The sequence below is a fragment of the Argiope bruennichi genome, chromosome X2 (genome assembly GCF_947563725.1).
Source record: "Argiope bruennichi chromosome X2, qqArgBrue1.1, whole genome shotgun sequence".
NCBI classification, from domain to species: Eukaryota; Metazoa; Arthropoda; class Arachnida; order Araneae; family Araneidae; genus Argiope; species Argiope bruennichi.
The window spans coordinates 131,485,792-131,500,888 of NC_079163.1; the positions used below are offsets into that span (position 1 = coordinate 131,485,792).

The 15,097-nt window shown below is 27.5% G+C and overlaps 1 protein-coding gene across 3 annotated transcripts in view; it reads right to left on the reverse strand.

Moving 5' to 3' along the window:
- The window catches only part of LOC129959928 (protein phosphatase 1 regulatory subunit 12A-like), a 132,267-nt gene that overhangs the window by 71,009 nt on the left and 46,161 nt on the right, over window positions 1-15,097 (reverse strand). For all 3 annotated transcript variants that reach the window (XM_056072832.1, XM_056072831.1, XM_056072833.1), the window contains exons 2-4: window positions 3,749-3,879; window positions 3,396-3,514; window positions 708-870 (exon numbers count right to left, since the gene is read on the reverse strand). In XM_056072832.1, coding sequence (XP_055928807.1) covers window positions 708-870; window positions 3,396-3,514; window positions 3,749-3,879 — 413 coding nt within the window. The remainder of the gene's footprint in view (window positions 1-707; window positions 871-3,395; window positions 3,515-3,748; window positions 3,880-15,097) is intronic.

Sequence of the window (15,097 nt, forward strand, 5' to 3'; positions counted from 1 at the left end):
CATGCATTTAAAAAATCTTTTAGTATCAACCTTAATTAATGGTTCTTTCAGATAACATTAAAAAGGCTAAACCGAGAGTTCATAAAAATTATCACTTCTTCATGATACATTTTACCCATAAAAACAGATATTATATCTTAGATGGCATTGTTTAAGCACAGATATATCCCCCGAGATACCACTATATAAATATCAACTATTATTTCACATAACATAATCGTGTAAAGGAATTTCTTGTGAGGGAAAATTCAAGCATCGATGAAATAAATTTATGGACGAAAAAGAAATAAGAAAAGCGACAGTTGTGGAATAGAAACATCCAGTGTATCAGTGTTTATTTGGAAAAGTAAAAAAAGAACTCTTCTTTTGTTATTTTTGTGTTATTGCTAAGTTTTCCATATATTCTAAAATAACATAATTGTATGACTTGCTTAGTTACCTTTCAATTCTACTGCAAAATTTAAACCTAATTAAGCTACACAAAAAGGCAAATTAAAAAATTCAAATGCAATTGATAGATAACCATGTTTTTGAATTATAATTTTTCATATATGTGTAAAAACAATGTTTCTGAAAACAATTATATATTAGGATAAATTTTTTAACAAGCTGGACATTCACATCAAGCAATTGAAGGGTTTAAATAGTTTAAAATTAACAGTCTGAGAATAAGAATACATAGTAAATATTAAAAGTTAATAACTTACTTAATTACTTCAATATACCCTTTTGCAGCAGCTACATGTAGAGGAGTAGCCCCTGTGCGTGGATGGATTCTATCATTAGCATCAACAGCACCAGCTGCAATTAATCTAGCATCTTCCAACATTATTCTCTCTTCTTCAGAGCGGGCTTCATCACAATCAATTTCTTTAAAAAATTATTCTATCAGATTTCAAGCCTACATATATTTTAATTATTCATGAATTTATCCTAATAGTATTAATTATCGCATCTTAATTATAAAAAATTTCACAGCTGATTAGAAAGAAACACAAAAAATCTTATAAGTGCAACAATTGTATAATATAGAGAAACTATTTGAAACAAACCAGTGCATCAATTATCCTTAATTAGTTTTTACTACAATAAAAGCATCACTGCACAACATATAATGATAGCAATAGCAAATCATTCAATTATAACACTGCATTAACAGTAAACTGATTTGGAGAATGCCATAAATAAGTAAAGTTATTAAATAACTCTTGCTTAACTTAAGAAATGTTAAGTGGCATATACAAAAGAGGTAATGAAAAAGACATGAAAAATCAGATATAATGACGGGTGAATAATAAATGCATGCAAAAAGAACAAATCGAGAGCAAATTATTTTAAGCCATTCGACCAATAAATAATCTCCAATATGCATTACATATACAAAAATGCTATAAACAACAGTTAAAATATGTATGGCAATGATTACTACCAAGGCAAAACCTCAAAAACAAGCCATTCTAATAGTTTCAAAAACACTTCAAAAAAGAATAAATAAAACAAAACAAAATAATCCAAATTCAAAATAAAACAATAATGTATTAAAATTCACACCAAGAAACTATCGTCTCCGTAAAAGTTGCAGCACGATGACATTCATATCAGATTATAGTTTATAACTTCCATATACAGCTGTAACACAGATAATAATAATTTAAAAAACTAGCTACTTGTATACTGAAAGAAATACAATAGAAATAGAAAATATCATTCATCACTTTTACAAGAAAAGTAAAATAAAATGATAAGAAAGTAAATTTACAGTATAAAAATAATCAAAGTTGATACAATATAAGTTTGCAATCTAACAAAACAGAGAAAAGATATAGCATTTTTTAGGCTTTAGCTTTAATTACATCGCTTTTTGAGAATTACAGTGATAAAAGTTCAAAATTAATAAATCTAGAAAAAAGAGCATCTGAAATATTATATTTTTCTTCTAAACAAGGTGATGCTTTCACTTCTTTAGCATTTCGAAAAGGATTCATTTATACGCCAGTTGCCAGTGATCTTAAGTCATTTTCTTAGGTTGGAAAAGTATGAATTCTAAGACAATATAAGCTTTTTGCTTTGAAAAAACACTAAGTCTAATTTCTGACAGCCCTATAATTTTAAATCATGACTAAATGACAAGGACAATATTTGAGACACCATTTCTCGCTCCAAACTTCTGCAACATACCAGCGGGAGGGTGTTTTACCCACAATATCAAATTTAACATGCAACAGACAAATGCTGATCTATAATAGAATAATGTTTTAAACATGGAAAACGAAGACAGACTTCAAAGAGAGGAAATAAAATATAAAGAATACAAACTATATGCAAATTACATAAATTTCATTTAATACAAAAAGACACAAACTAAGTAAAATAAAACTTTACATAATAGAAATAAAATTGAATATAAAGCTGCAAAATGATTAATATGCATAATAAATAAAAAACTTAGAAAAATGCCAGCCGTAATTCATGCTTCATATATGCACCAACATTTTCAAATATATAAAATTGAATCAACTCATTAAGTGCTAAAATGCTGAAAAAACAATATAAAATTAACTATGCAATGCATGAAAAAAAACCACAAAAATTAAACAAAAGATAAAATAATAAAAGATAAATCAGATGAAAGTTGAAAGATACAAAAACTTTAATTAAATGAGACTGGCAATTCAGAATACTAAATTATAACTTTGATATCCCTTTAGGTACAAATTTTTCAAATTGGAATGAAGCAGTGAAGATAAAAAACTCGAGATGAATTCAATTTTTCATTATTTTCCTTCCTCTCACATTTTAGTCTTTTAAGACCTATGAAGTACAATATTTTTACATACATTTAATAAATACTCTAATGATATATTAATAATATTGTTTGTTCCAAGAAAGGTTTGATTTATTTACTCACCTTATTTGTCAATTAATGCTCTTTTTTTTTTCACCTATTACTTTTATAGTTCATAAATATTTCTTTTGGAACAAAAAACATGCAACTTTATATTATATATCTAATAATAGATATAAAACGGAATGGCATATATAGATGACATATATAATATAAATATGTTCATCTATAGATGACAGACGTCATATATAATATAAATGCCACCTGGGTTGCTCAATATTCTAAAATATGTCATTTGACCCTTCCACATTTATTTTCTACTCTTTTATATATAATGTAAAAATAAGAAAATAAAAAACAAAGGAAGGAAGGGATAGGTAATAATATGGATTAAATTACTTTGATAACAGTAATTGATACCAAGAAAATCATTTACTTTTTCAGTAGTAAATTTACATTCTCTTATTGATTTTTTTCGACAAGGGATGATGTAGACATGCAAATGAAGTAACGTCAAACATTAAATTTAAAAACAAAAACAAAAAAAAACCTTTTTCATCTAGAACATCCGATAGGTACTCTTCCATTTCCGTAGATTCAGCAATATCAATAGGTAGATCCCCATCATTATTGACAGCTGCAACATTAGCTCCATTTTCAATTAAATATCTGAAAAATAATCCATTTTTATCAATAAATAGTTTATTGGCAAGACCTTTATAAGTAAAGGTTTGATTTATTTAAGGAAAATGGTACACAGAAATTATATTCTTAAGAAAATAAATTTCTTCATAAAAAACCAAAATTCAACAAAAGATGATTTTACTCAAATTGACATTTAAGTAATAATCAAATCTAAGCAAACCCTAAACTACTAATGATCAAATCACTATAAAAACTTACTTTGCTATGCTAAGGAAACCACAGGAGGCTGTTGCATGAAGAGGTGTCCAACCTTCATTGTCGCCACGATTAACATCACAGCCGTGCTCCACAAGGAACTGAACCATTTCTAAATTGTTATCAATGCAGGCCTACAGTGATTAACAAAAAAATACTTTGTTTTACTTATTCCCACTTATATTTAGTAGCATATAAAGCAGTTAAATATGAATTAATCACATAGATCATTACCTTTTCATTAACCCTTTTATGTAACTCAAGATTCAATTCAACCTTTCAGATAATACCATATTATCTTTTCACCTCAAAAATTTTCCATAGATACATATCGTTTTGAGAAGGGCATGGGATATTCTTAATACAGAACGACCAATTTTTCTTTTAAACCAATATGCGAATTTCAAAATTGCTAGTTTTTGAAATCTTACTGAAAGTTGTAAATGAAATCCGTTTTTTCTTCGAGAAATATTGTGACTTAAGAATAACTGACAGAAGATTTAATATATGACGAAATTCAATCACAAACAATCTTTTAGAATAAAGCAATATCTCACTGAATTCTTCAGAAGTCCGTAAAAAATATAAAGTAAAGAAGAATACTTGGCATCGATTCGGGACTTTCTCCCTTTTACAAAATAATAAAGTCTTCATCTACAAACATTAGCAGCATCTAACCACTAATCAGATATAACTATGCAAACTAAATATAGATTTAAAACTCCCAGTTTAAAATATACTATATAATCAAAAGTTAGTTATTAAGCTATCAAAAAAAAAAAAAAAAAAAGAAAGAAAGAAACATTCTCCAATATTATTCAAAGTAGATCAATTCGAGTTCATTCAGCCTTACTTTGAAATATATATGCGGTGCAAATAGCTAGACAAATGTTGAATGTTGTTTAAATTATCAATCCCGATTAAAAATTGTCATGAGAAATCCTCATTTTTCTTCAATTTTACAAATTTTTCAATCAGTTTTGATCAAATTGCATTATCTCTTTCTTTTTAAACAAAAAATACAACGAGTACTAAATATTTAAGGTCAGGATTAGTCATTCGAAGCCTTCAAAGAATAGTTTTGCACTTCAGTAGCAAAATTGAAAGGAGATTACACTTTGTGAGTGTCTTAAAGATTAAAAATGGATTTTCGGCAATTAGAGCAAGAGCCATTTTGGTTAAATGTAAAAATTAGCCAAAAAAAGGATTTTATTTCTAGCCAGAATTTTAGCAACAGCACACATATCTTTAAAAAAATTTATTCAATATGGTGCATTAATTAAACATCTTTGAATACAATTAATTAATTCTACTTAAAAATAAACATTCCATCAGTTATTGATTAAGGAACTAACAGGCTTAATAGATCCCCTTCTTTTGTTGTGCATTTTTAAGAGTAGTCTATTTAACTAAAACAATGTACCTTTTCTTAATTTTTGAGCTTTTATTTTTAATCTTTACTTAATACTTTTTGAATTATAAAAAGTTGAATAAATCAATACAAAAATATTTAATAAATTAGATAGTAGCAAACTTCCAAAACTTTTATTTTCACAAACATTGAGATCAAGATATTTTACTATTGGTAACTATAATTTAAATGTTCAGCAATGCACATATTTAGACTATCAAGAACAAATAGTTATTTTTCAAACTACAAAATGTCATTGACCAATAGTGTACTGTTTACGATACAAGTTTTTAAAACAGCTTATTTCGTACAATCATCATGGCAGTTAATAAAGTAAGGAAATTGATCGCCTGACTGGATTTTAAGGGACAAAAGCCCCTCTAAGTTCTTACCATTATGCACAAACACATAGTATTTGCTTACAAACCTGTCTTTAGACTTGAAATTTTATTAAAAATCCTTTAAGTATTATTAATTAAAAATACAATTTCTTCTGAGGTATTTTCCTTATTAATATAAAATAAGTATCCTATATTCTTAATATAAAACCTAACATCTGGAGTCTCCCCAATAAATTTGCTATGTGCAGTTGCGCATGTTTAAAATATTTTATTCTAAAATTATTTAAACTGAAGAATTTAGACAAAGTATGATAGATTAAAATAGGATAAGATATTTTTTTAGTATAATTTGTTGGAAAAATACAACATGCAAAAATAAGATACAATATAAATTCCTAATTATTGTTTAACAGTAAAAATAAGTTAGATGTGTAAATTAAAATTCTCTACATTGGAAATAATAATTTATCCACTAGGCAATAATCATAAGGAAGGTAATACTGCGATAATTTTCTTTAATGAAATTGATAACACAATAATAAACTAATAAACAATAATTCACTTTTTTTTTTTATAAAAATTTTTCAAAAATTTAGTTTGTGGGAACTATAAAATTTCACAAATGATTAAATTATACATTTCCTCAAAATATAGAAAATTCCTAATCATTTTAATATAGTATCTTAAAAAATTCTGATAAAAAGAAGTATAGAAAAAATTTACAACTTAAAAACACTGAAATTTCCTACATCACATTTCATTTTTTTTTTCAATGTATTAACCTCAATTCAAATATTATTCAAACCTCATTACAAAATTTTAGAGCTTTTAATTTGTTACATTAAATCTTATTACTGCAATCTATTAAATGATATTTCAGAATTTCTCTACAAAGGATCTCATACATAAAGGATGTAATAACTGTAAAATCATATAAATAATCAGTTAAATTTACAGAAGATAAAAAATGCAAATTCACATAAAATGAAGTAGTTTAAAAATTAAAACAAAGCTTGCTCTCTTCTCAGTTTAACTAAAGACAATTTCATTACAATAATAAGATTTCGCAATAACTTTATTAACTCAAACCTAACAGCAATATTTGGAAAGGGAAAAAAATATACAAAAGAATATGCAAATATTTTAGTTTTAACAAATAATCAAAAATATTAAAAATATCCAAAATAGTACATCTACATATGGAAAATAAATCTTGACAGTCCTCCAATCACAACCACTTGCCAATGCTCATTTCATATGAAACCTCAAACCTAGAATAAGCCATCAATGGTTGCAGGCTCCTTATCACTATTTTCGATGAATACCGAAAAAATAACATTTTTGGCAGAGCCTCCAGCTTTAACAAATGAGCCGATTTTTCTAATTAAGCTTGCCATTATAAAAGCACACCTACCCAGTCAGAACACTTTATGTTTACTGTACAAGTATAATTTAAACAATACTTCCTTTTGATGTAATAAGATGTAGTTCATCAAAGCTGTTGCAAGACTAAATTAATACTTTAATATGGTAGTCGAACAGCCGATCGCCAAATGCGACTACTTTACTAGAAAAACAGAAGCCAATTTAATATTAAAATATTCTGAAGTCTTTTTCTAAAAGTCCCACTTGTTACTAAAGAGTATTAAGTTATATCAATCTTATTTTTTTAAAAGATGTAAATTACAACATGTCACTAGGAACACTTTTAAATAAGGATATGTTAATAAAATCTGCATACGGAGTTAATAACATACAGAAGAAAAAAATGATTAAGACCCATTCATTGAGTCCATATGTTTATCAAAATCACGTGATAAGAACTGTGCATGTAATAAACAATCTGTGCGCTGCCATATGCTTGCTGTGTTGTAGTAATGGATTCCAAAACTGGACTGGTGCAATTTATAAGTGTATCATGTGAGCGGGACATGGCTTCATTCTAACATTGAATATTATTTAGCTTGCTTTGCTTTTTTCACAATTTGTATCAAGTTATTGAATGCACGTTTGAGAATTTTGTTTTTAAATAATCAGCTGCATTCTTTTACAACAAAGATTTAATTTTTAAAAAATTTCACTTAGAAAAGCTTAAAATGCAAGCTATAAATTATGTTGAAACTCGGGTCTGTTAGCACATACTTTTTTTTTTTTCAGATCTTTTTTCACCCGAATAAAAAGTATTGAAAATTTAAGAACCATGTAAAGCAGTGATATATTTTAATTTGAAATACAAATTATTTGCATTTTTATTTGCAGAGATATACTATTCCGAACGTTTCCAAGGAATATATCTGTTTGCAGAAATTTTATATTTCTCCCCTTTCCCAAATATGAAGACATATTGAGCTTCAGAAATAAATTGGCCATATTAAATTTTAAAATCCTAATTAAAAGTTGCAAATCATGTAATGTTTATTTCCATTTGGTATTTAATACCTGTAATCAAATAGTTTGTATATTGAACTGAACATTACTATTAATACCTGTACTATTAATTACTATAACACCAGTACTATTAATACCTGTAATCAAATAGTTTGTATATTGAACTGAACATTACTATTAATACCTGTACTATTAATTACTATAACACCAGTACTATTAATACTTGTAATCAAATAGTTTGTATATTGAACTGAACATTACTATTAGCAATTACCTTTCCTTTCCAAATATACCTTCACTATAATACAAAGAGCACGAAAACGCCTGCGTTGATAGCTACAAAAGCGAAGTAAAAAAGAACATGAGTCCATTAGTAGAAAGAGAACTGAGAATAAAAAGATGTATCCAATATTGCGACTAATTTATAGATTCAGTATTTTAAACAGGCTCAGGATCAATTTTCTTAGAACAGGCAAATGTTCCTTGTAAAAAAAAAAAATTAAAGCGACCTGAATTAAATTTCTCAACAGCTTGGCAAGTAATAAGATTAAATGCATGAATATAAAATCAGTTTTTAAAAATTCAAAACAGATATACAAGAAATTTTTTAAAGTCAATTTTTACAAGAAAGTAACAAATTAACCACTTGTAATTTCAAATTTATATTAAGAATCAAAAGACGAGATTTAAAAAATACAAATTTGAAATCAATATTACAAAACAATAATCTATAAAAGGACAATTACCAATGAGTGGAATAACTAATATTAACTGGACAAAATGCAGTCTGTTTTGAATTTCAATAAATGCAATAGTCCTTACAAAGTTCCCCTTTTTCCTTCAAAGTCCTTTTCCCCCTCCCTCCTCTGGTTCTTAAATATCACATAAGATATATAGACAAAGACAAAAGAATGTAAAAATTAATTATAATGTTAATAATGATTCATAAAAGGAATTTAATACTTTACTATCCATACGATAATCAGATATTATAATAAACTGATGTAAATGTATTAAATTAGAATTGTTTAAATGTGACATTTTGAGGACAATGAATAAGTTTAATGTCATTTCCATTTCTTCTTTGCACATTTTTGCTGTTCTATCAATCTTACAGTCTGAAATTTATACAATTAAATAAAACAATTTAAAAATTCCAACTAACAAACAGCGCCATCATTATGCAAAGTGTTTGGAAATTCTACCAACGCTTTCCAATCAGTTTAATATTTTTTTACGCTTATAACAATGAAATAAGTTCTTATACCTTAGTCTTACAGATATTACTAGTTTTTGGTACAAACAGCAAAGTTCATCAAGGCTTTAGTCCATACTGACTTATGTATAAGTATATAAGTATACAAGATATTGTTCTCACAGAATTCAGTCCTTTTCTCAATAAATTTTTGAATAACAAAAAGGGTAATTTAAAGATTGCGCAGTAGATGGAGCATTTATAATTAAAAAATAATTACATAAGAAATGTTATAATTCATATAAAAAAAAGTTGTTTAAATCAAAATTATAATTCAGCAGAATAAAAAATTAATACCAAATTAAATTATAAAATAATTATTCAAAAAATTTAAATTGTGAGGATGAAAATTATATAAGATAATAAAGAAGCTGGGAATGAATCATCCCTTTTAATACCCTTCCTTGATAATAAAAAAAATAAATAAATAAATAAAATAAAAAAATTGGCTTTAGATGAAAAGCTGCAAAATATTTAATAAGTCCAAAAAAAGTATGACCTCATTGCAATAAGCTTTAAAAATATAATGCTGAATAAAAAATGTCAGATGATTTTCCAATTGCTGCGAAATGAAGACGTTCTTTATAATAACCTGGGGGCACCTCAAATATGAATATGAGAAACTTCCCGAACTCGCCACCTAGGGTTTGACGGTTTTTCAAATCCGGTTTTTATAGTAAGTTTGTCACGTTTGAAAACCGGTTTTCCGGAACGCCTGGATATTCCACTTCTTCAATAAAAACAAACAAATATTTTGAATTTTGTCGGTTGGGACCGATTCGTGTAGCAGCTGTAGGCTTAGGGCGACGAGATGTCAATATATTAACAAATGAAGGTATATTTGAATTTCCGTTAAATGAACTAAAAAATTTAAACACTGAAATAAGTTTGAAATCATTACATGCTTTAGAAGAACGAATTCAAGAAAGTAGAATTCCTTTGCTGTATTTGCAAAATCCACAAAACATTTCTAATTTAGCAAAAAAAAAAAAATCTAGTGTACTTTCTTTAGCTTCAAAAACCGATATTATCAAGTTATCTGGAAAGATATTGCCTAGAATATTTTCGAATTCTTATGTGGAAACCGATTATGATAAAGAGCAAATCGAAGAAACTACTCATGAGAGTAATGCTTTTTTTAAAACAAGCCACAAAAAAATCAATTCATAAGTTTCTTCAAGACCCTGAAGGAAAACTTACAAATCCAAAGACACTGAAAGCTGAATTTTCATTATTTGAGGCAACAAATAAAAGAACAAAACAAAAAAATTGGTATTTGATGCCATGAAAACTATAAAATCAAGCTCAGTAGCTAGTTGAATGAGCATTTTCAATTTCAGGCAATATTGTGTCCAAAATAAGAACAAGACTTAACCACCATTCAGTGAATATTTTATGTTTTTTAAAATTCTATTTTCTTAGGAGAAATTAAAACTAATGAAAATAATATAAATATTATTTGAAAATTTTGTTTGAGTTTTATGAGTCTAAGTAATATGTATATGAATCCTTAATTTTTCTTTTATATTTTAACTTTGACTTTGATAATGATTTTGTTTTTTATTTTATATAAATTAAATATTTTTCCCTTTTCTATTTTTTAACAAAAATTCGAAAACCGGCTAAAACCGGTTTTTTGGAAATATTGAATTCGAAAACCGGTTTTTCAAAAAGTCGGGTTTTGTATACACCCTTATCGCCACCCAAGGAGAGAAAGATAAATGATGTGGGCTCGGTACTCCCTACCGATGACCGGACGTGGCTCGCACGGGAGGGGTTCTACCGAGGCTGGTGATGGCCCTTAGGACTCAACCTTAGTTCCTGCCAATGACGTTGCGGCGTTCATTCTGATTTTCCAATGTGCCTTAGTGGCATGTAGGAGCAACTAATATGCGGTTATAATAAATCGAACTTTTCAACTACCCTACAACAGATATTACTATACTAAAATAACATTCTCTAAACTGTAAACGTGCTACTATATATGGTGAATCAAGTTCATCAATGGAGATGTTAAAGATTAAATAGATGGTATAAATATCTGTGGAAAATAACCAAACAAATGGAAGAGTTTGTAAACTGACAAGAAAGTATTTTTAAATAAAATTTTATACTTTAAAATTGCAACATAACTGAAAAGTTTATTTCCATAAAATTATGAAAATGTTTTAACTATTTCAATAATTCATTATTTGTATAAAAACGAAACTTTATTTGAAAAAGAAAATCTAAACTGACGAACATTGAAATAATTATTACATAAAAACGAAATTACTTTTCATCTAAGAAGAGTAAAATTAACAAATAATTTCAGCAGAATATAAAAACAAAACTAAAAAATAATAAACCCAGTTCCACTGAAATCTATAACTAGGAAGGGTATATTTTTGGAAAGTTGTTAACATTTGAGTTCAAGCATTTTAAGAAACTCAAAATGCGATTTTGGCGTAACAACGCCATTTATCATCACCATAGCAATTTCTATTTTTCCGCAGAGCCAAAATGAATGGCGGAAGAAGAGCTAATGTAAACATTTATTTTAACTGATCCGAAGTTTCAACACAAAGCTTTTGTTTATTAGTTTTGTAAATGCGTAAAAGCATTCGGTTTGCTTTCGTCCAATTTTAACTGCACGATTACCCAGTAATTTAATTTCTGGCGTTTCTGTTACTTCATCCTCGCAGTGCTTTTCATTTCATCAAACGCAACTGCATATAACCGAAAACAGGAACGCTTATTTGCAGTAATAGGCAATTTTGTTATTAGGCTGCACTAATAATGCTTGAATTGCAAAATGCAATTTTGTTAAAAAAAAAAAAAAAAAGAGTTCCGCCAATAATTCGCTAAAGAACCCAAATCAATAGGATGTAGAATAGGGTTTCTTAAACTTTAGGTAATATAGTTTAGTGGCAAAATGTTAAAGCAATGACTGGTTTAGTCAAGTTAATTTTAAGTCCTGTTAAGAAGAAATACGATATCTGTTTATTGACGGGCCCCGTAATTCTGAACCTTGGTGAGATGACGAAAGCGGCACACACACCTTCCTTCCTGAACACATGCACCAATACAACGGGCTGAGGTCATGGACACTTCTAATAAGCATATGTTTTCGATAGATTTTTATGTTAAATATATAAGCGTTCCGTTTTTGAACTCATGTGAGGCTATTGTGAGAACACCGGTTTACAAATAGGAACACTCTTGTTTTCAAAGGTGAAACATTATCATCAAACCACCAAGATCGTTTAGGACAGATTCTTGATTATTCGTATTTAAAATAATTAATACCTTAAGAAAAACATTTCTTTAACGCATTTAATAAGTACCATAATTGCATAATTTTTTTCTTATTAAAATGTATAAGTTGGAACTTAATAATTCTTTTCACGTATACCGGAAATTTGTGGGAGATATGAGAGGATCTGGAAAGAGGTCACAGTCAAAAAACTTTCAGAAGTTTTGGAACAAATTAAGAAAAGGTGATGACCTGGAAAAATTTCTCAAAACAAAATACAAATTCTAAACAATAACAACAAAATAAGCAAACTAGAAAGAGCATCTCGTTTAAATACACATACAAGATTTTTAAAATTCAATCTCGAAAAATGTTTTTTTTTTTTTTTTTTTTTGCTTGGGTTTTGCTTTATTTCCCATCGTAACTCAAGAATTAAAAAAAATAATGATAAAAAAAAAGCAACGGTGCGCAGTACATAAAAACTGCTATTATTCAGTTTTCATTAAGAATGTTAGTGATTTTCGACTATTTCATCCTCAAAATCAATTTTTCATGGAATTGAGACTTTTAATTTAATAAACCTCTACAACTCTGGATTCAAACATTATAAATTTTCAAGCCTGTCTAAAGGAATTCGTAAGATACAGCCACGAAGAGGATGGAGTAAAGGACGAAATTCAATAAACTAACAAGAAAGGGAACACAACATTCAAAAAATATATTTGCCAGTAACATGACATAAGTACATTACAAAACTTTAAAGTATAGATAAATTAGTTATTCATTTTTCTCATGGTTGTTAGGATCGAATTTTGTAACTGATTTTTCACTCGCTTCCTGATATGCTAGCTTTGAAACTTTGTATAATTATGCGCCCTCGGCAACAATACACTGTTTTAAGATTTTCTAATTAAATTATCAGTTCACTAATTTAATAGTCTTGATCCCATAAAAAATGCGTCACCTGAGTGTAAATTAAGACAAAAAAAAACTGATTACGTAATTTTTATATTATGAATTAACGATCATAAAGTAGAAAATAATTAAAATTAAAAAAAAACCCTACTACTTTTTTAGCACACAAATAAAAATGTTTAAAAATTTTTTTTTAATTATTATTATTATTTTTATTTAACATTTAAACATGAATTAACCCAACACAGAAAATTCACCGCACGGTTAGCCCAATTCCTGTTCAACATATGAATATACAGAGTGGTCACAAAGTCTTCCCCTCATATAAAATATTATTGAAAAAAAAAACTATTATAATTTGGCATATAGTTGTTTCATCATATTATGAAGGCATTTATAAACTTTTTAATAAAACCACATATATCAGTGAATTTCAATGAGAACACCTTTGGTAAATCGAAAAATGTCAAGGCAGTAATTTAATAATCGCCACGTACTGTACAACATTTCGGCTAGACACTGCATCAGTGATCCTAACTTTGAGTACATCAACATCTTCAACTGCCGTTACAAATATTCTATGTAACCCAAAACTGACATTGAACAGAAATGATGATTTGAAATCATGACACCAAAGAATACATTAAAATTTTTCCTTCTTTGACACCATTTTAATACAATCGATAGCAAAGTCTATATTTCTGCAATAGTTACGATATATGTAGGACCAAAAAAATTTAAGAATACGACTATTCCATAGCAAAAATTTTACAATATTATATTCAATAGTTCTTTAATATTTTTTTTGTAATCAAGAAAAACCTTTATGACCAAATTACATTACAAATTTTAAAATCAAAGAATATGTTTGTATTTTTTTATACCTTTATGACCACTTTACACTAGAAGTTTTAAAATCAAATATGTTTGTACTTTTTTTATAAAATATATTTTTGTTGTTTACTTTGAATTTAAATACGAATTATCAAAATTTACAGGCTTTTAGTGTGAATGTCAAAAGAGTAGTATGACAGATTTTTAATGTCTTATTCATTATTCTATAATATAAACCAGTCAAAATATCTTTGAACCAAAGAAAGGCTAATGCTCTGACCTTCACTCATTGGAAGTATTTAAAAAAAAAAATGCAATTAAACTATCCTTCTATTTAGTTTCCTTTTCAAGGGTGTCTAAGAAATTTTAATTATTTATGATACCCTCTAACTTCGTTAAATTCTTTGCTTGTAATGACTAGAAACCTTGAGTGCAGTGACAAGGATTTTTTTTTTTTTTTTTTTTTTTTTTTACTCTTTCTTTTTTTCAGGATATCGAATTTCTCTTTAAAGTTTGGCATCTGAATTTTTGATGCTCCACTGCACGCGCGTGATTAAAATATGCACTAAAACCTTCAAAACGTGCATCATTACGTCTCAATTTTTGTCCTTTCTATTTATTTATTTATTTTTTTTTTTTTTTCAGCTGTATCTTGAAATCTATGTTAAAACATCTAATGTTTTAGAGCCTCAGTAACACGAATTCCTTGCTTAGGAATTTAAGATAAACGAATTTTATTCAATAATTTGAGTAATTTTGTATTGACTTTGTGTCCATTTATTATAGGTCGAAGTGTTATACAGAAACGAGATTTTAATTAATAATATTAAGTATATTAAGGACGAGAAGCTTAAATTTGCAATGGTAGTTTCCTCAAAAGAAAACAATAGCTGCATTTCTTAAGATTCAGATTATTAACAAACCGCACTGCTAGTGGCAGCTGTCACTAGCAAAGTTCTTAAATGGATTAAAC